This window comes from Leptonotus elevatus, chromosome 16 (genome assembly GCF_054856555.1).
Source record: "Leptonotus elevatus isolate MCC_2025b chromosome 16, RoL_Lele_1.0, whole genome shotgun sequence".
Lineage (NCBI taxonomy): Eukaryota > Metazoa > Chordata > Actinopteri > Syngnathiformes > Syngnathidae > Leptonotus > Leptonotus elevatus.
The window spans coordinates 12197617-12220815 of NC_141254.1; the positions used below are offsets into that span (position 1 = coordinate 12197617).

The 23199-nt window shown below is 39.4% G+C and overlaps 1 protein-coding gene across 1 annotated transcript in view; it reads right to left on the bottom strand.

Moving 5' to 3' along the window:
- spns2 (SPNS lysolipid transporter 2, sphingosine-1-phosphate) overlaps positions 1–21106 on the bottom strand; it is a 64438-nt gene extending 43332 nt beyond the window's left edge. The window contains exons 1-2 of the mRNA XM_086057563.1: positions 20671–21106; positions 320–385 (exon numbers count right to left, since the gene is read on the bottom strand). Of these exons, the coding sequence (XP_085913689.1) occupies positions 320–385; positions 20671–20902 (298 nt within the window). The 5' untranslated portion in view covers positions 20903–21106. The remainder of the gene's footprint in view (positions 1–319; positions 386–20670) is intronic.
- Between the last annotated feature and the right edge of the window lie 2093 nt (positions 21107–23199).

Consider the following 23199-nt stretch of genomic DNA (forward strand, 5'->3'; position numbering starts at 1 on the left):
AGTATCACCCAGTTGGTGGCTTTTCCAGCGACCTTGCAAGATGGCCCCACTTGAGAAAGGGGAGACACCTATATTTATTAAAAGTGGGAAATGTTGTTTCTGATTTTTGAGTTTATTATAATATTTTTGACAGTTATAAATGTACGAATTTAAAGCATTGTGGCCGAATGTATCAAATATGACACAAATCAAAAGTCATATGTGGAAATGGATTTTTTTTTAAATTGTTTGTTCAAAAGGACCAATAAACACTCTATTTCCAAAGAATCAGAATTTTCTCTCATATATTCCATAGTTCAGGCTTTATTAAGACACATACCTGTTTGCAACAAGGCGACTACGCTGTCCGATACTTCGTAATCCTTCTGGATGTCAAGTGCAACGCCTGCAAACAGGAAAAAGAGATTTTCAATTAGATTACCAGACGATGCTCAATAATTTTCCAAAGTGACAAAACAAAGACATTATTAATATGATGGATAGACAGCCCTAATCAATGATTTAATAAGCGAGCAGAAATAGCACCTCAGTAATTAAGTGCCCCCTTTAATTGACACAAACATCATTAGCAGTGGCCTGTGATAATTGGACAATTTGGGTTTTAACGTCACTCCAAGCAACGAGACGGCTCAGCAGGCATCTGCGTGAGGTTAAATATAGCCGACGGCTCCTTTCAGCCTCACAGATGAACAGCGGCGTCGTAACAGCCTTGTAGTGTGAGAACCCGCCAGGTCTTTGCAGGCATCTTAAGCCTGTTTCTGTAACGCAAGCGCACTTTTGCAAAAATGAAAACAATTCTCATAGTATGCCGCAATGACAGGAAGACCTCCTGACATGACAAGGTGAGTGTGTAACTAAAAAAAAAAATCACATTTGTAAAGTAAACAATAATTCGGAATAGATTTAATAATACGCAGTACAGTCAACCTTAAACATTTCTTGACAATAATATGTTATATGTGACCTCACTTGTCAAAACATGACATTTGGATGAATATTACATTTGTGAAATATGAGTTATGCGGCAAAATCCAGACGTTTTTGTCCATGTCAGGAGGCGGCCATTTTGCCACTTGCTGTCGACTTAAGATGACATCACAGTTGCTCAGGGCTTAGGCAACGACCAATCACAGCTCACCTGATTTCTGAAGCTGAGCTGTGATTGGTCGTTGCCTGAGTCCTGTGATGTCATCTTCAATCGACAGCAAGTGGCAAAATGGCCGCTTACTGACATGGATAAAAACAGTTGGATTTTGCTGCATAATTCATATTCCACAAATGCAATATTAATCCAAATACCATATTATGACCAGTGGGGCTGCAAGAATTTGTCAATAATTTTTATTTTATTTTATTTTATTATTATTATTTGGGGGTGACCTTCCCTTTAACAAGAGAAGCAGTATAGATAACGGAAGGGTGTCTCTCTACTTTTTACAATTTAAAAGATTAACAATTCCATTTTGTTAGGTTCAATCAAAGCCAATTTTCCAATTCAAGTCGGTTTTCATTACACCCATAATGCATATATTTTATATCATTGCATATATAGAGGTAATAGGTCTTTAGTCTCTCTACCAAAAGCCACTAACTATCCAATCAAAAATATAAGAGTTTTGCAAAAATCATTAATAAGAATACAGTAAGTAACTAATTTATATATAGTAAAAGAAAAAGAAAAAAAATATATATATATATATATATTTTTTTTTTTTTACAGTAATATGCTGTAATAAAATTTTACAGTAATTAGCTGAGGTTTTACAATAATTAGCTGCCAACTTTTTTTTGCCAGTTATTTACTGTCAATTATACAGTCAATTTTTTAAAGTGTACAATGTGGGCAAAATTATGTGTTTGGCAGTGTTCTTGTCTTGTCAATGAAACACGGTTGTGGATTGCAACATTATTGCATGAAAATGAAACAGAGGCATGACTAACATTTTTAAAAAGCTGTCAGCCTGTGATCTTTCCGAGCTTGACCTTGTATAACCTGACCTCGGGACTCCTGCGCCGGAGTCTCTGCAATAAATTATTTTTGGCAGCAGCATGCAAATCGTCATCTGCTGGGCGGGCGTTTAGGTTAACAACAAAGATCATAACCCAAGTGGGTAATGAGGTTCCCTCAGTATGTTGCTGCTATACTAGAATTAATATACATGGGCGGGTCCAGGTGTTAATTACAGTTTTTCAACAAAACAGCGTCCTTGTGTTCTCAAAACATTCACAGCATACAAAAAAATTTACGCAGCAAGCAACTTCATAGCAGTAAGTTCACATTTTCCAAAGATAACCACCTCCAGACCAGGAACGAAAACTAACAAAAAAAACAAAAATTCAAAAAACAATTTCGTTAACGAAATAAAATAAAAACGAAAATGTTCACAAAAATAAAAATAACTGAAACTACATTTTATATTTACACAACTAACTAAAACTAATTATAATTATAGTGAAAATGTCTTTGTTTTAGTCTTTGGTAATTCATTTTACGCCTTTGGGGTTGATTTTAAATGCGATTTTAAATAGATTTATTTCACCGGAATAAGGACATTTGAAAGTGTCACCCAGAAGTGATGTTATTTAGGAGCACCTTCAGATGGCGTCGCTTCGAGGCAACAACGAAATCCAACGCTAGGTAAGAAATTAGTAACTTTTTTCATTTTACCATTGTGTTTATTAAATATTGCGCACAAGCAGAGGTGGCAAATCCAGGTCCAGAAAGTCAAAACCCTGACACAGTTTGCCTTTAACCCCAGGTGCTAGCGAGCTAGCTAGTTCCCTAGCTGGCTCCCATGGTGCTCGTTTACCTGCTAGGGAGCTAGCTAGCTAGCATAAATGGCTAAAGCCAAACTGTGGCAGGGTTTTTACTTTCTAGACCTGGGCAAAAATAATACACATTAAAAACAAAAAACTAATACTGAAACTAACAAAAACTTAACTAAAACGAAGCATTTTTTAAAATAACTAAAACTAATCAAAACTAACAGAACCCTGAAAACGAATTGAAACTAACTTAAATTAACTTAAAACGAAATAAAATGAAAATTCCAAAACTACAATAACCCTGCTCGAGACGTGGAGAATTCCATAATATGTTACATTCCTTTTATGAACTTTTGATACAGTAGTAAGGACTTCAACCACGAAAATATACTGAAGGCTCATGATGATGACATCATGTCATCATCCAAAATGCAACAGTGTATCTGGAACAAAACATCCCGTCACAAGCCTGTTTATCAGCAGACCCTCCCAAATTTATCGGTAATTAGGCCAAAAGAAGTATGCAAACTCGCTAGGGCATACGAGCAGCCTCCTGCGTGGGGGGGGAATTCCTACGCCAGATGGTGGAGTGTCTCTCTTGGACGCAGTCTCCATTTGTGTGCGCCACACAGATCGACTCACACCACACACTTAATGGATAAATATTGCAGGTGGAACTGGTTGCTTGTAAGAACCGCATAGGATAAGAAATGGAAACAGAAAGTCAAATATTGTATATTAATACGCGGCTTCTAGTGAAACCCAAAGAGAAACATTTAGCAATCCAGCCGCTAGTGCTAAGCATGCATTCATTTAAGTGGTGTTTTTGCACAAGATTCAAGTGCAGCGAGCTGTGTAATGAACTGTGCTAATCTGTAACGGATTACAGAGAGCAAGTAGCTCCGTGTTTGCGCAGCGGCCTATCAGAGCTATCATCTACTCTCAGCGAGGTCCCGTAAAGCTCGTAAAAAAAAAAAAAACAGTGTCCTTTCTGTTTGTCTTCCCCTTTGTTCACCTTGCTCCCCCCCCTAAATGATTTGCTTATTTTTTTTATCAGACGGATAGCACTGACTTTTGGAAGAAATGTATCAGAGGTCAACAACGAATGAATTGTAAAAATGTGTCGGATGATGAGGTAATACAAAGACGAAGCCTCTCCCAAGCTGGCAGCAGAGAGTACAGTTGCCATGGCAATGCTTGGTACTCAAAAAAGATAAAGGTCAAGTATCCACAGAGGAATTGAACCTCCTTTCTGTTCAATCTTTTGGGTTTTAGCTGCTTCCTGTTTAAAAAGCTTATTGGGATGTCAAAAACTTTTCTTCTTTTTTTTTTTGGGGCACATTCACAAACAGTATCAAATCACCCCAAATACAACCCAGTGTGCACATCTCATTAAAACTAAGTTAATTAGTTTCTCAGACCTCCCGGGGGGTTCTCGTGTGTGTGAGCATGACGCAAAGCAAAAGCATCATAGGAATGTGGATCCACCTGACTGAACACAGCTATATCAGCAACTTCCATCTTCATTTAACACAGCAATGTACGCTTACCAGCAAGCTTCCATGACCAAGTCTGAGGCAATACTTTGGGCCTTCCGTCCATCGATAACAGAAAATAACTGACAAAATAACTCAGAACGGTCTAGTTAGTTGTCTTAATTCTCAAGTATATGTAGCCCCACTCATTTAAATAGGTATTGTTTAAAATGTAACATTTGTGGAATATGAATTAAGCAGCAGGCGGCCATTTTGCAACTCATCTGACATCACAGTGCACAGGGCTCCGGTGTCGACCAATCATGGCTCACCTGTTGTCTGTGTTCGCTCATGTGACTTTCGCAAGCTGAGCCGAGATTGGTCATGAACTGAGCCCCGAGAACCTGTGATGTCATTTTCATTTGAGAGCAAGTGACAAAATGGCCGCTCCCTTAGATGGATAAAAACAAGGTAGAATGATGTCACAGTGCGCTTGTTTTAAATCCTCCGTGAAACAGGAAGTAGCCTGCTAACAAACACACTTCGCTCCAGCCTTTCATTAACAATTTGGACAAGGTGGCCCAACTCAATCGAACAGTAATTTTTGAAACCATTGGTGGGAATTGGTTTAAGATAAGAGTGCTAACAGGAAATGCCGTGTAGCTGCCTAAATGTTGCTAACTTAACGGCGTTTGATAAAACTGCCTTCTTTAGTGTAACGTGCCATATCGCATGTTATGAACACATTTTGTCTTCTAGTCCATTTGAACTATAGGTTGTCACACTTGTTTGGATAGACAACGATTGTTATTTTGTAAGCGCATTAAACTGTCATTTTAATGTTTAAACAAATACAATATGAATAGTTTTGGATTTAAAAAAAATATATAGTTAGGCTTTATTTCATATTGATTTGTTTTTTAAAAAACAATTAGTTTTTATTACTTTTTTTGTAGAACATGCTCTGTTTTAGTGTGAGTTTATTAGTTTTAGTATTAGGTTTTTAATATATAGTATTTGTTGAGTGCATGATTTAGAACAAAAAAGTAGTAATTTACAATTCTCAAACAACTGTTTGACCTTACCTCTACAGATGTACATACCAACATAAATACCTCGAAAGCTCATGTATGATTTTAATTGACACAGGAAATTTTTCACTAAAATTAGGGATGGGCAAGTACTGATATCAAGTATCTTTATCGCGCCGGGCCGATAACTGTACCGTGCCACATATTTTCATTTTAGAAAAATATTCATTATAATTCATTTCATTGTGTGTTGTAGATAAAATGTGTATATTATAAACAAATGGAAATAAGATCATATAAAATGTTTGTGACATTATTGCGCCGCTGGAGTTTATGTAGCATATCTCTCCAAACAGAACGTTCATACGACATTCGGTGCAATGCAGCGCTGACACTTATTCCACCCTCTCATAAAGTCTGTCTTTGTGACCCCTATTTGAGTGAGCGGAAAGGACTCACAAATTGGTAAACATACCACAAATGCTGCATTTACAGGGAGGGGTGCAGGCTTTAATACGAATACCGTTAGCATGTGCCCTCCGCTGTTCTGGTTTAATTGTAAAATCAGCATAACAGGCGACGTGAATATCAGTAGAGGACAGATTTTACATTAGAACCCCCAGCAGAAACTGGTGGATGTCCAGATTCTATTTCTGCCCAGAGAAAGTAGGTTAAAAGGAAGGAGAGAATAGCAGTCCAGTTTAAGAGCAGCGAGATGCATAAAGAAATAGTTGACGGCCTTAAACGTCAGTCAGGACTCAGGGTGACCACTGATTGAAATATTTTCTCCCTTGTTTATATCTATCACACATAAGGGGCGTGTGCTCTTCCAGCCCTTAATTTCACTGTGTGTGTGCGCGCGCGTTCGCAGGCATGTGTAAGTGAAAGGGAAGCAGTGGATGGAAGTCATTCATTCTGGCCGGGTTCTGGCGCGCAGCGGTAAACCGCCGTGCTGATGTGGCTCGAGCCTCCCCCACTTCCAATCCGGCAAAAAGGGGGTGATCACCCAGTTAGTATATATAGTCAGCGAGAGACCAAAGCAGGGAATATAATAACCGGGGAGAAAGTGCATGTTTGGGTTTGTTCTGGGTTTGATCAGTTTTTAGATGCGAGCATGAGATAGCCGCTCGGAGGGATAAACAACGCGCAGGAACAGAAGAGCGGTTCAGACTGAAGTGAAGAGAAGTCGACCACAAATATGTCCGACTGTGGCCGGTGGGCTCCTGACCGACTGTTCTCCTCCCTTGCCATGTGGCCACAGTGGGCGAGGAAGCCAATTTTTTTCTTTTTTCTTTTCAATTCTTTCCTCTGTCACACAGAAAGGAAATGTAGTGCAGATGTCTGAGAAACAGCGTGGAGCTGGCTTCATGGTCAGGCTAGAGAGCATGTTGAGGTGGATTCCCCCCACACAAAAAAAAAATAGAAATAACAAGAGGTAGAAAGTATTCATTGTTGAGTGAACATTTAATGTGTCATCTTGGATCACATTTTGGAGAACCAGCCCACTCAGTTTCCAAGTACACATTTATTAGGACTGTCTCCTAACTTACTTATAGAATTAAAAATTATCTTATGCTATCATTCTCATCATGATCTGGGATTTTGTTGAAGTTTGCTTTTGATCAGTTTGTGTCCTGTGTCTCATTAGGTTATTGTGTTCACCTGTTATTGTCAACCCAGTCGCCTGTGTCATCATCAGCTCCCTCAGCCATGTGTATCTTGTCCAGGTGTCTCTCGTTTGTCCCGTCAGTTTGTTTGTATTCATGCTGCATTCGAGGAAGGTGGGAAGTCGGACATATCCTACTTGGAATCTCCCAGTTCCGACCTCAAAGCGTTCGAAGCGAATGTAAACAACAAAGATGGCTGATTCCGATGAATTGATTGTTGTTCTGGTTAACACAGTCAGTCGAGATTTATATATATATATATATATATATATATATATATATATATATATATTAGGGGTGTGCCCAAAAATTGATTCTCATAAGAATCACAATTCTCATTTAGTACGATTCAGAATCGATTTTAAATGTCCCCAAATCAATTTTATTTAAATTATTTTATACTGTCTTGCCTTTGTTTGTGTGTGCCTTTATTGGGAGCGCTGTTCATGTTGTACTCGATTTGGCCACTTAGGGGCAGTGTGGTTCCACGAAGTTTGATACACTGTTAAGTTGTAGCCACATTAGAAAGTAGAAGGAAAAAGTCACGATCAAGTTATTCCAATAAAAGTTGTTGTTTTTTGCAGTGTGGAGCCATTCTTTTGAGTGATAAAAGTGCTGCGAGTAGCGCGCTGATTAGCTTTAGCGAGTCAGACTGGAGTAGATCATTACGATTCTTTGCACATCTATAAATTGAAGCAAAAATCATTGTCAATCAAATAATTTTTAATCAAAAATCGTTCCTAACCGAAAATCGATTCTGAATCAAATCGCAGACCCAAAAATTGGAATCGAATCGTGAGACATTCAAAAGATTCCCACCCCTAATATATATATCTGCAGTCATTTCAATGATCAAAGCTGGATGTTGTCTGAGGCGGTCTTCACTCTAACACTCCACATTTGTGACAGCTTAACTGGGGCAAAATCTCATTAATGCCTTGCAGGTTTGCCAGCTTCACCGCTTTGATTCATAGGCTCTTTTTTTAATGTAATTTTCTTTCACTAATCAAAAGCTTTAATTCAGCTCTGGTGCTGCGGAGCATTAGTCCCAGCCAGTACGTGCTAAATATTTGATGGCTGTAGCGGGAATTCACGGTGAAGCACCACGAGAGCAGACTGAACCTATAGCTCTTTAATAATACATTGGGGGGGGGGGGGGGCTAGCACACTTGTTGGGGGAGATCGTGCTTTAGATGGAATAGGAAGAGGGGCAGTGAAGCGAGGCAGAGGTATTTGAGGGAAGATGAGTGACGGACAACCAAGGTGGTCTGTCGAGTCAAGGTCGGGTTGTACACACTTCTGTATTCCATGGAGACACTGGTTTGAATTCTCCTTGAGGAGGAACCCCTTGTTAGGTGAAGTGCGGGTGTGTGCGGGGGGCTTGGAAACATAAAAACTAAGGGTGTCTTAATAAATCGCAAGACTTCAATTTTATATTTGTTTTAAATGTACAATAATATATTTTTTTCAATGATTTCATACTCTTGTTAGCATAAAATTGGGGGGAAATTAAACTAATATAAATATGGCTGCATCTTTTAGCCATTGATACAGTCATTTCAAAATTCATATAATTGACTTAAAATTAAAAAGATGTACTGTACTGTAAAAAAAACGAAAAACAAGTGTGACATTGATTTGTGTTGAGGTCATTTTTCTGCCACTAGATGGCATAATTGCATTTGTAGGACATTGGTGACAGCTCAGTAATTTTCTTTTCATATTTACAGCTTTCCAATCTTTAACATGAAGTAACTTGTGATATTCTGCACATTTTTAAAATTGTAAAATACAACTTGACCCCAATCTTCACAAATATATGCATTATTATATTTTTTTTTTTTACTGCTAATTTAAAGGAACTTTAAATTACCTCAAAATGAACGCACTCATTTTCACACACCTAATAAAAACATATAACATAATGGTCAAATCAAGAATACGAATGTTGCGCATGTGAGTATATGTGGGTGTGCAAACGGCGGCCACTTGGACATATATTATGTATGAATCAGAAGAATGTTGTCATAACAGTGAAGCCGGTTGAAGTCGTGTCGCATTTCTGATTCAATGTTTTACTGTCCTCACTTCAATTTGAGCGTATCAATCAGCTTCGGGGTGGTTTTGTGTAATTAGTATAACTATAGGTCGCCAGTCAAGATAAGATTTATTCGATTTCTTTGCTTAATCGTTTTCATTAGCATAACACGGGTTTAATTATCAATGGATTAGGCCGCCGTGTGAATCTTTCCACTGCGATCTATGTCTGATGGCCTCTCGATGAAATCTTTCTTTGGCCGTTCTAATGTCCTCAGGTTCTCCGCGTTGACATGTGATACAAAGAGAGGAATGTGAATCTATTTGCAGCTCGATTTAGCATCAAATCACTCCCAACACTCAGCGGCCATCAAATATGTATGTCAGATGTAATATGGTGCCAATATGGTGCAGACTTTCAAAAATGGATAAATTAAGGTAAAAATCGCTTTTAAACATTTCCATTGTTGAGGAAGATGTTTGGTTGTTTTTTTGTTTTTTTTGTCTGGAAAAAGGCAAAACATATCGTATATCTTTTTAATAGGCGCAGACCATCAAACACAAAATGCGGCTTTGGTTTTTGGACTTTGTACACCGGAATGTCACCACGTCTCCTCCGTGCGACGTCTGCAAAATAAGAACACCACTTCCACTCCAATACATCAAAAAGGATTCCCTATGGGCGACCATAACTACTACATTTTGGTCATAAATAATAACATATCTGTCATTCCCATCTCATGTAATTTAACTAAGTGTAGACATTTATTTTTATCCTAGAAATTTGGAGATAAATATGAGAACGGAACATGTTATTACCATGACCAGACTTCCGTCTGGCTTTTCATCGAAATCACACACATCGACACATTTATACTGACCGAGAAGCTGTCGAGGCGACCTTTGAAGTATGTCTACCTTTCAGCACCAGACATTTTAATCAACTCAATTTCAAGTCAAGTAGATGCAAGACAGTTTAGCTCAAGCTGCCAGGGTCATCTTTTCTTATCTCATAAATTAGATATGCATCTCATTACTGCCTCCACCAGCAGAAACCTAAATATGTGTTGGTTTGTTTTTTACTCAACCTCCCTTCAAGTATTTGATATGAAAAAATAATGTGACCCAATTCTAAATCAAAACTACATTATTTACGACTCAAATTGCGTAGCAATAAGGTCGAAGTAAGTGAGACGTGTCTACAATTTTTCACAATGTGGAAGGCATTTTTTTTTCTTTATTATGACACTTCTTCATTCATTAGAGCGGCCCACGTAGCTACCGCACAGAATACGGGCTGGGGGCGGGACTTGCATGCTTATCATTTTTAGTCATTAAACATTTCAAAATGAACCTTTGAACTGCAGCGCGGGCCACATAGCTCCACAACATATTCAGAGCTTGTGGAGAATTATGCTGCATTCATTTTCGATAAAGTAGTAAGTAGTGTTTAAATGAATGTATCCTAGCAATGGTGTCCAAACTACAGCCCCGGGGGCCAATTGTGGCCCACCGTCCATTTTGTAGCGGCCTTCAGCACATATAAAAAAACTATAGTACTAATAACAAATTTGACTTGTACTGCTTTTCTAGATTTGCTTTTTAAGAATCCAATTAACAACAACAATAGTATTCTTTATCTTTATGAGATCTCATGACTTTCTGCGGTGTCAATGTCTGATTTGTGAGCATATCACATTAATGATTTACTAAGGTCTTTTAGTAAACAACACTAGGCTTAAAATTGTCATCTTATTACCGGTTAATCTTGCTTTGGTTCTGAATGTGGTGATCTGCTCAAGGCAGGGGCGGATCTATTCTAGTGGGCTATAGGTCTGTGACCACCCCCCCCCCCCCCATAAAAAAGAAAAATCCCAAACTGTTTGCCTTACCACTTTTAACAGCTGTTAAAAACGACAAACAAAAACATGCTTAAAAAAAAACTACAGTATAATACATAACCGCTTCAAATAAAGACATTGTCCATGTATGCAGATTCTACATGTATGCGTGTGCACAACAGTATCCAAAGCGTGAATCCTCCACAGTCCAAAACTCACCCTAAAATCCCAGACTGTATATGATGCGCAAATTAAGATTACCAAAAAGATCTGAGCCCTGGACTGAGGCCCCCTCAACCCCTCAAGCACTGTAATGAAAATCCTCTGACATCATGACACTTACATATCAACAAATCAAATGTTTAAAAAAAGAACGCTGACGAAACGAGAGTGTGAACACACACAAAGCTTGCTGCTTGTCTGATATTAACTATTACGTAATCCCTCGACTGAGCTGTTGACACTATCACATGAAAATGCAAGGGAAAGATTATCTTTTCGTTCTGAAGCAAATAGGGTGCCACTGTAAATAAACAGCGTACTTGTGATTAGGACAGCTGTGAGTGTATGGAGAAGCATAAATATACAGTACGGCAGAGATTGTTATGACGACTGGAGCTACTGGTCAAAACTGTGTTCTACACCAAATTACAAATTTGGCCCTTGCCTGAAGCACAAACATACAAAAATCTAAACAGATTTACAAAAAATTATATATTTAGCATAGCAGAATAATGAATGAATGAATATGCCATGTAATTGACTTGTCAATGAGTGCCTGGACTAGTAGCTACCCCAAATTCACATATTTGTTTACCATTTTACCATTACTGTTTGTAGATTTGCTGAAAAAACACATCAAAGTCCAAAAAATGACTAATCAAATTTGGTCGTAATGGTGAATGGAGTGAACCCAGGGTGTTTTGTCAGTTTTTGGTCGTTTTAAATCCATCCGTGTCGTAGGCTAACTGTCATAGCAGCTAGCTAGCGCTTAAGCTAACCTGGGAGGGTTGGTCACCTCACTCTTTCCGATTGTGCCATTTGTAGGCCGAAAAGAATTGCGCGCATGGTGTGGCTCGAAGAAACTGAAATATATCTTTCGTAGTGAAAAGTTCAGCCTAGTGACTAGATCAAAAATGAGTCTTCGCTATTTTGGCAATGCTAATGTACATTCACACACGGACCCGGTCTCATTTATTTATTCTAAGTGATATGAAGAAATGGAATGCAGGGAGTCCGTATTTCAAGCAGGGTGGAGCTATTACTTGACAGTGTGTCTTACGCAGCAATGTGCCGAAGCCATCGCCTACCTCTCCAGTTCACTTCCTGTGATCTTGCTGTCTGCCAGCAGGTAAACACCACAATCTTGACAGATAATGAAAGCGGGAAGGGACGTTGTACTTCTGATGTGGGAGAGGATGAAGGATAGCTTGGCTGGTTGGAAGCGAGGCGAAATCCTTCCAAATCTGACTCATCTTTGCTTCCCACTCCAAACGTGCTTTCATAACTGTAATCCCAAATACAGTTGGAGGAGGATGCAGCGCCAAACAAACGATACCAGTCTGCTGTTATTTCCACACGTCCTCCCATGATGACAGGGAGGATGGGTGATTATCGGGTTGCTGCTTGCTATCTTCACGTGTCAAAGATCAACAGGCAGCTTGAGCAAGCTGTTGACTTGACGAGCTACTGAACGCTAAAAAGATCAGAACCATCTGAGAAATTTCATGATAAATCCTTGTTGGCCGTTACAACAGTAGAACCACTTTGTCTTAGTATTATATTTTCACCTTCCATTAGCCTACTGGGTGACATTTTTAGAGTGTTTCTAGTGAGCCACTAGTTCACATCTCCAGAGAACTCGAGCTACAGATAAAGCGCTAGATGTTAACTAGTATACATTTTTTGATCACCTATTGTACAGTATTGCCTCACAAGTCACATGTACTGGTTGTAATCGTGCGCCCTAGTCATTTTATTAGTGTGCAGTGGTGGAAGGGAGCATTTGGGGCCTGTGACCGTGCCAGTTCCACACCAAGAGTGTGCAGGGCCAATCAATTTACCTAACTACTCTATGAGTTGACCCTCGATTACATAAAAAAATAATAATAATAAAATAAATGTATTTAAAAAATATTCTACAAAAAATGATTACAAAATCGGGGTCAATGAAAAGAAAATCAGAAAAAAAACCTAGAAAACAGGGGTGAAAAAAACAACATAAAATGTAAAAAAAAAACAAAACAAGGAAAAAAAAGGGAATATGTGAATTTGTTTAAAGTTGTAATATCACCATTCACCACTAGAAGGCAGATGGTAGTTTAGTGCTGCTCTATACTGTACATATCAAGAGTAGGCCTAATACATTTTTGCGGATTTGGATTTGGAATGTATACTCAAACCTATTAATTACCTCAATGATATTAAAATTGTCTCGTCGATTAAGCTACTTTAAGTGAGTAGATTTTTGTGGGGGGGGAAATGCACAAAGTGAGTTTTTGCACTTCATGTTGGTTTACTGTTCAAACGTTTTGTGCCATCCTTGATTGAGACTGAATCTACACCATCATCGCGGGTGCATTTCAGTTTACCAAATAATACACAACTCATTATTATACTTGATCAAAAAAATTCTCAATTAAGGTTTTATGCTCAATCCTAGTTTCTTGTAAAGAGTAATCACCATTTTGGAGGTCCTTGTGAAATGGGATTAGTTGCCACTTTTGTCAGATTTCTGTTCAGCCTTTTTATTTTTTTTTACGTACTTGTTCAGTACCATAAATAAAAATGTTGGAGTGAAATAACCAAAAAGTGTCTTTTCCATGGTTCTATTATATTTAGACTTCATGTCCAGGAGCAAAACGGTGAAAGCTGATGTAAGGTGAGCGTGTATGCTTGATGGCAAAAAGCTGCGATGGCCACATAAAAGAATCTGGAGGAAGGAGCTCTGTCTAATTCCATCGGTTACTATTACAGACGTCAGCTAAATTGGAGCCTTAAGAACACACCGACTGTTTTTTCATGCTAGGATATAGCAATAAAGAGATTACCAAGAAATCTGTGGGAAACCAGTCTGGAAAAGTCCAACATGCCATTGTCAAGGATCCCATTTTGACATCCCAGTTCAAATCCATACACAAAAAAAAAGGATCTGAAGCCATAATTTGAAAGAATGATCTAATTGGAACCAGCCAGATGCCGGATTTAAAAGAGGAAGAACGTAGCAGCGGCACTATTACTGGAGGCCCCTATGTCTTTTTAATTCCCTCTGCTGTTGAAGCGCTTGTATACAGACCTTTAATGTGTTGCTGTAAAAGAAATGAAACAAGCAGCAGCAGAAGGCCTCGCGCAGCAGTTTATATTCATCTGCAACTAACGTGTGAGTGAGAAAAAAGAAGAAAGGCACCAACATCTACTTTTTATATATTCGTCTTTTGATTCATTGCAGACGCCTCCCCTTTCCTCACTTCCCTCCTTTTTCCAGCCGCCGTGGAACTGAAACTTCTGGCCTTTCCTGCATTTTGAGCACTTCCACGCCAGACTGTTGTGGCTGGTGACATCAGACAGGAAATCATGTAGCGGCGAGGAAATACACGCCGCATTTACCCTGTAACCACGCCGACTGTAAAATGTTTGAGAGGTGTGAACCCGTGTAGGATTGTGGATGATAATGAGAAAACGGACTCAGCTACAAGGAATACATGTCAGGCTGGCTATATCGCTACATCTTTGCTACTGCGTGACAAAGAGCTTGCCGCCTTAAGAGGATTATCACCCCGCGCTCATCTATGTCTGAGATGCAAGAGGCCAAAAAGTATACAAGCACTTTGTATACAAGATGCATCTTTGTTTTGGGGCATTCCTGGAGTGACAGCTTGACACGCATGACGCAATCATTAATCTGCAGCTCGCCGGCGTGCGATTATCTTGCAGCCCTCAAATTACCACTTTGTGGAGGGGGCGGGGGGCGGGGGCGGGGTGGGTGCGCGCAAGGGGGGCGGCGGAGATAAAAGAGATCAAGGTTGACTTACTGATCAAGCAAATAACTTTAAGTGCCGAGCGTCTGCCTCACGTATCCTCATATTCTCTGAAAAACACTTAATCCCCTCTTTATGATAAGCTCGAGGGGTGTCTGCTGTGGGACCAACTCTTGGATTTACGGTTTCAAAGCCAACTCAAATTAAATTAAACATTGTGGCGCCCGCAAAACTGTGAAGCAAATAGAATAAAAGTGTCCATGAAAGTGTCCACGTGCTCTCCTTTCTAGTATTTTTAGCTCCAATTGCATATACCTTTCTATACCATACGCGGAAATTCCTTCCTCCTTTCTCAAGAAAACAGCCTCATATGTCGCAGTGCACAGCACACTGCAGCCTTGTCTGCGTCACAGTCTCAGTCATAAAAAGGAAGGTAGGGCACCGAACGGCAGCGCCGACAGTCAGCTGAGCTTCAATGAAAGTGGCTATTGGCTCTCGCTACCTCCGACCTTCCATCCATCCATCCATTTTCTGTACCGCTTGTCCTCACAAGGGTCGCGGGGGTTGCTGGAGCCTATCCCAGCTGGCTTCGGGCAGTAGGCGGGGTACACCCTGAACTGGTTGCCTTCGGCAAACCTAATTTGGAGTTATGTTTGAACCACAAATGGGTCTGTGTTTTCAAAGTTGTGTTTATGTGAAATCAAATAAATAAATAAAACAGTATAAACAAGTTTGGATTTCCATCCTGTTTTCAAAAACAGGACATGATTTCAAATTGACCGTTGCAGAAAATGCACAAATATAAATGCATTTCAGAAAAAAGGGGCAAACGTGTTGATAATTTCAAAAATAATTCATCTGCTTACATGAAGGACTGCAGAAATATGAGAATACTGGTGAGAGGTTGAAATCCTGATGAATTGGACAAATTAAATACATTAATTGATTGTCAAAAGTAAATATCAGTTAATTTGATAATCCATTTGTTGTCGATTAATCAATTAATCATTGCAACTCCAGTCTATTTAGACTGTTGCGCTTATAATGTTTACAAAATATCCCTCATCAACTATTAGGAAAATTGCTAATCATTTATACAGTCATCGTCTAATTTCTGTGGCACTTCTCAACATACACTTGGGTCAACAGTTGGGTCAAAATCAACCCAAATTGGGTCAAAAAGGTTGATTAGTTGATTCAACCTAAAAAAAATGGGTTGCTTTTTGGGTTACAAATTTAATTTAACCCAACATTTTGGGTTAAAGAATTCAAAAAAGTATGTTCATATTTGACCCAATTCAACTGGGTTATTCAATTAACCCCAAAAGTTGTGTCAAATGAATAAACCAACAAAACAACCCAAGAAATCCGGTTGCTTTGTGGATTATTAATTTAATTTGACCCAACTTTTTTAGTTAAATAACTCAAAGAGTTGTTAGTTAATTTTTGACCCAATTCAATTGGGCTTTTCAATTAACCTAAAACATTGGGTTAAATAACTCAAAGAGTTGTCAGGTCATTTTTTGACCCAATTCATTTAGGCTATTCAATTAACCCAAAAAGTTGTGTCAAATGTATAACCCGCAAAACAATCCACAAAAATTTATTGTATTTTGGGTTATTCATAAAATTTGACCCAAATCGAATTGGGTTGTTCAACTAACCCAAAAAGTTGGGTCAAATTAATAACCCACAAAACAACCCAAAAAATTGGATTGCATTGCGGGTTATTCATTTTATTTGACCACTTTTTAGGTTAAATAACTCAAAAAAATTGGGTCAGTTCTTGGCCCAATTTGGGTTATTTTTTGACCCAACTGTTTTCGAGTGTAAGTACAATTTGTACTAGATGTGTTGGTTTTATGTGCGTTTTTTTTTCTATTTTTTTTTTTTCATCTCAGACATGGATAAGCAGAAAGTCTTTGACAACGCCGGGCATCAGCGGGTGCAATTTTCACATCATTGTTGTGAGGCAGAATAGCTCCGGTGTCTGAGATGGTCACCCTCCGTCTCACTGACAATGCTTTAGTGATCCATGCACACACAACACACTACAGTCATGGCTATTGGTACAAAGCCCTTTTGACGTTCAGGGGTGGAGGGCGTGGCATCACTACATCTACTTTCTTCCACTGCAGCAGCCCCCCTCTGCTCACGACTCCACTCTCTCATTCATCCCTGGAAGAGTGGTCGGGTGTAGGGGGGGGGGGACCATTTATTCTGTGTGTTTGCTTTCTGTGGGTGTGCACTCAAGCCCGTTTAATTGACATTAAGATCTACGAGACTCAGGATTAGGTACCTGCTACTGTGTGGTCAGGGTGAGAAAATTACTGCAGGGGCATGCAGAAAGCAAAGAGGATGAATAGAAAAAAGAGAAAGTAAACTGAAGGTTGAAGGGCAGAAAGGTAGATTCACGTAGCGATTCGCTCATTGTATTTCAATCACAATTGCACGATGATTGACTCATCATTTTCGGATTCAAGTAAGAACGAGTCATAGGTGTACTTGTGCCACGGGAATGTTTGAATGGCAACGCGTGTGACATATGTAAATACTGTGGCAAGTGCACAGCGTTGTGTGAAGCGTGTTCTTTGAGACCCGACACCAGAAATGTATGCCCATGTATGGGAATATTTAGCCTGCTAATGAGCATTATACTAAACTGTTAAGCACTCAATAAAGCCCATCTAAGCAGTGTATCAACACCTTTGTCGCTACTTCACTGTTGACATCTGATGCCACATGATGGGAGTTTGCACACTTGGACGCTGGACTGGACAAAGGAACCCTCCTAGGTTAGCTTAGCGTTAGCTTGCTAATCATATGGTAGACATGACATGGATGGAGAACACGGATGGATTTAAAACTTTACCAAAATCGAAAAACACTGGATTCTGCATTTGTTGTCCAGTATACGATGAGAGATCCTGGACGTTAAAGTAAGTTTATTTCAAACTTAAATGGAAACCCTTTCCATAAGTTGACGCTGCTGCGTTAGCAGATCGGATGCAAATAGTGGTGGTTATGATGTTTTTTTTGTTTTGTTTTTAAAGTGAATATGAGGCTTAGTACACCATATAGTGTAGATAAAGTACTATATAAGTGCACTCCATTTACCATTTAGACAAAATTTTATATATATTTTTATTATTATTATTTTGGGACTACGATGCGTTTTTTCAGTAAAAGTACAAAGTAAAATCAGTAACCCATTCAAATTGATTCATGATTTGCTGCTTAAACATAAACAAATAGTGAATATGGATTTTGTGTACGGGTCCTGCTGGTGCTAGTAAAACAAAACCCAGTTTGAGTGAAATAACTAACCCAACGCTGGGTCCAAAGATTTAGATCCAACAAGGGGTAAAAAATGACCAATACCGACAAATTCAAGCTGTCAAAAAATGGGTTACCACTTTATCAGTATAGCTGGGGTTAAAAATAATACCAACATTTTCCAAGAAGAAGAAGAAGAAGAAGAAGAAGCAAATTTCTCATTTTAAGGTTTGCCACAGTAAATCATTACATCGGGCCTTCCAACCCACCCAATCCCCGTGTTCCAAGTCGGCGGTGCCATCCAGCTGCCACGATCAGCTTCTACGACCGTTGCCTTCAATTCATGTCAATTTCTGTACACAAAACTAAAAAATAACAACCAGCTTCAGCTCTTCGGACTGCTCAAATCAAATCTTTAACCCAATTTGATGGGTTAAAGTAATTAACCCAAACTTGGGTAGAACTTAGGTAACTGCTCAAAATCCACAGCTACTCAGTGAGTGTGTTAGGAAATCAACCCACACTCTAAAAATTGGGTCAAAAAGGGACGGATTCAACTTTTTGGGGTTATTGATTTAAACCAGAGTTGGCTTTTTTTTTTCTTTTCTTTTTTGTCATTTAACCCAGAGTTGGGTTAAATGACAAACTAAAAAAAAAAAAAGCAACCCACAAAATGAATATATGAATAATTAAAACACAACCCAAAATGGGTCAAAAAGGGAGTGACCCATTTTTTTTTAGGTTCAATACTTTAAAAAAAGGTTGGGTAAAAAATAACCCAATTTGGGTTTACTTTGTAAAAGGGACCAATCTAAATTTGGGGTATAAAGTTGGGTCAAAATGATCCAAATTGGGTTACTGTATTTTTAACCCAACTTTTTTTTTGTGTTGACTCTCCGCATGTCACTCTTCAAGTATGAGCAACCTCCACAGCATCATCATGTTTGTGTTTGGCTCACACTCTCAAAACATTTGCGTCAAAAAATAACCCAACTTGGGTAAAAGAATAAACAGATCCACTACTTGGGTTAATTTGACCCAACTTTCTGGGTTGTTTTCTGTAAAACCAACCCAGAAAGTTGGGTCAAATTGACCCAATTTGGGTTATTTGTGACACTGCTGTTTTTAGTGTGTAGTCAAAATACACCCATCAGAAGTTACAATATTGCACATAGAGCTGGAGACAATGCCCCGCGCAACACAGATGCACAATGTTGGTAATCTTCCACCGTCTAATTGCTACTGCAATGTCGCTCACCCAGCAGCGGAGGGGAGAGAAAGCCTCGCAGAAAGATTGGAGGCGAAGGAGCAGGCGGAAGGATGGCAGATAAGCACACACGACATGTTTGGTAGACATTCCTCCTTTCTGAGTGTCCAATGCACATTGTGCCCATACATAATGCAAAACAGGTCTGCCGAGTTCAGGTGGCAGGGATGGACCTGCAGTGCACGTTCCCCCATCATCACCTGTCTCGTACAACAAGTTTGTGACATCATCATTTTTTTCAGCTCAACTGTATTTCTTAGCAAGGTTCGGTTAGCAGATGAAAATCCTTGCTAATGTCCAGACTGCAGTGATCATCCACGCCCTCAAGGCTCAGCCTCCTTCGAGCTGACGGACTGGACCTGAAGCCCTCAGAATGCGGAGCCGCAAGCATGTGGCCACTTATAGAGTGCACAGTTCTGTAGGACACGCTCCTATCGTCACCATTTCAAAATCCCGTTGACTAGAAATAAGGATTGTATGGATAACAAACACCTCAACGTAACAATGTAGGATTGTTTTTAAGTGATTGCATCAAAGCAAATAAGCATCAATAAAAACGTTATCCTGGAATGAATTGCTTTACATGGCTGAACCTACTTTTACACTTCCTTCCATTCTTTGGTGCTGCAGCAATATTTTTTAACTCATTCACTGCCAAGAGTACAATGTCCGATTTCGGAATGTATCACTTGTGAAAAAACAGTTGACTCTAATTCCATTTTAAAATCACCAATATTATCTTGATCTAAATTTGGCTTGGATATAAATCTTAACAAAACAACACACACACGATCTGTTTCCATTTTAGTTTTGGTTTCACAAATAGCATCCCGAAAAAATGCGGCCGAGAAAAGGATTAACACCACATGGCTTGCCAATATTGAGCTAAACCTCCCCCCCCCCCCCCCCCCAGGAACTAATGCCCCCCCCCCCCCCTTCCAGATCCATCTTAAACATTTATCAACCATCATCGACGTGACACACACGGTTGTGGAAGAAGAGTCTCAGCGGATCGATCAGTGGTTATCTCCGGCATATCGGCGACCACTAAGACACCGTGGAGCATTTCCTTGAGAGATAGCGAAGGCGCGTCGGCTTGATTAAATCAACACAAGAGTCGACAGCATGGAAATAACACGGCAAGTGTACGTCCACTGCGCCGAGGCGATCCCATTGTTCCGCCCGTCTGAGCTGAGGTGAGCTCATAAAGACTGAAGAAGCTTCCGGCCAATTAATCCGCCCGGCAAAATGACAATTACACTCTGCTCCATAATCTTTAACGCCAAAAGGTTTTACTCATAGTAGAGAGAGAGAGAGAGAAAGAAGCTCTTACCGACTACTGTGCATCTGTCCATGTAATTGAGTACGTTCCCGAAACTGAGGATGACAGCAGCGACGACCGGCGAGCGGCATCGGAGCAGCGCGGCGCGAAATTTCTGCCCGGGTTTGCAAGCGTGGAGGTCCGCGTTGGGTTTGAGCGCGGGGCTCATGCCGCCCGACAGCGTGCGCACTTCGTCCAAATTGCTGCAGCCTTCCAGCTCGCATCCATCACCTTCCACGCACATTCTGGTGCATGCAAAGTGACTGGAGGAAAAGAAAAAACTGAACGAGGGGTTGGGGTGGGGAGGGGGGGAATACTTGAACACGGGTGAGAGGACCTCCGTGGTATTAGTCGCTGTGGAAGTGTTGTCTTGAAAGCTGGAGCGCAGGATGAGCTCTTCTCGGGATCATATTTTTCCACCAGTGTGTAGTGACTGAGGGCCAGTGCGCTCCTGAGTTGTCTTTTTTTTTCTGCTGTCAACCAGGCGAGCGTCAGGGGCGTGGCCTGGCAATGCAAACCGCGCCCCTTTGCGGCCTGCAGCCAATGAGGGAGGCGCACCTGATTGAGCTGCTGATGCCGAAGAAACAACTGCAAACACGAGTCATGAGGATGGGCTGGATAAGATAAATGACGGTTGTGAAATGAATGTGGATGAGTGGGCGTGACGTTCCTTATTAAATGATTGGCGTAACAAGACAGTAATTGAGAAGCACTGCTTTATTAATGTGAACACCTTGAGCTGCTATATTAAAATGTGATGTTCACAATCATTGACTTACAGTGACCATAAAGATTGCGCAATATATTTCTAATACATTTACAGTGGAATATCTAAAGCTATATGTTTAAGGTCATACAGCATCATAATTAGACCGAAATATTAAATTAGGTGTGATTTTAAAATGTGTATATTTTATTTTATTTTATTTATTTTTTTAGAGTCGTTTGCCATATTTATCCCACAAAGGACAAGTCGAAACAATATACATTAAGCGTTTTAAATTTAAAGCTGTAAGAATCTGGTATAGCTTAGCATTCACAAATAATAAAAAGTTAAATACACGAGTCACATCTGCAATGGAAGATATCTTAATTTGTCATTATAGCTGAGACTGCATGTGTGAATTGACATTTTACTAATAACGGGTTAACTTATTCTTATTCTTACATATCGCTGTCGTCGGGCCCAAATCTCAAGAGTCACAATTTGGCAAATTTCATAATTTTTCAGAAAAGTGTTGAAAATGGCGTGTTTTCTTTGATGATGCAACATTAATGGTTGAATAAACATGCCATTTTGGGGGTCTCCTGAAAAGTGAAGATTTTGGAGGTACATGTAAGGTTTTGGCCCGATACCAGTGATATGATAGTTGTCATGGTCTAGTATAGTGCCCAGGATTATGTCAAGTATCTACCAATAAATTCCATATCCCACTGAGGGGCGAAGATAGCGAATGTGCGCTCCTGTCAGGGTTCGTTCAAGCTTAGCAAACGTTCGCAAAACGTTTTTGAACCTGTTCCAAATTTCCTTGCAACAATAAAAACATTAATACTAACATATACGAACATCTGGCTAGAACTTTTAGCGAACATGTGAACTTGAACGAACGTTGACGAGAAACCGACACCCCTCAGTGGGTTGCGGGCTTCAGGTGCTTAGCAGACTATCTCTTGTGAACGTAAATAGGACTTTGTAGCGAATGACGTGAAATGTATGAAATGGATGCAGATTTATGTAGAAAAACTAGACCACAAAGCCAAAGACCAATGTCTTGCAAAAATTAACAATTTAAAATGGATTGGAACTATATCAAATGAGAAATATATGATATAATCCATCACTTCTTTTTCACCACTTAACCTCACAAGTGAAAATCCACACAGGTACGGGAAGAACATTCAAAAGCCACACCAACCGAACCCACAACTTAAAAATTGTGAGGCACGTGTGCTATTATTATTATATATTTTTTTATTATTATTATTATTATTTTCATTATTATTATTATCATTATTATTATTGTTGTTGTTGTTATTGTGATTATTGTTAGTATTGTTGTTATTATTATTATTATTTTAATTAATTATAATATATATTATTAATATAATTGTTATTATTGTTATTAATTTAAAAAATAAAATAAAATAATAATAATAATAATAATAATAATAATAATAATAATAGAAGACAGATGGCCAACAAAATGGATGAATTATTGTCTGCTAGCAAACTATGCACAAACATGCACGCTGTGATCGCAAAATTACAATTTTAACAACCCGGCGCCCTCATACTGGTCAGTCCTTATGTTGGCAGCCTGCTGTTCCACCAGCGACCTGTTGGTGCTCAGATTCCCCACAGGAGGAAGAGAAGAAGAGCCGTATGCTCCCTTCACATTTGACATACAGGAAGTCCGCACTTTTCATTCCCCCGTTGCCCAGCCTAAATGTGTGATTATGAGATGAGATGAGAGAGAGAAATGTGCTTAAAGTCTCCACTGACCAGCATAAAGGCCCCAGGATGCTGAAATCGTAATCTTA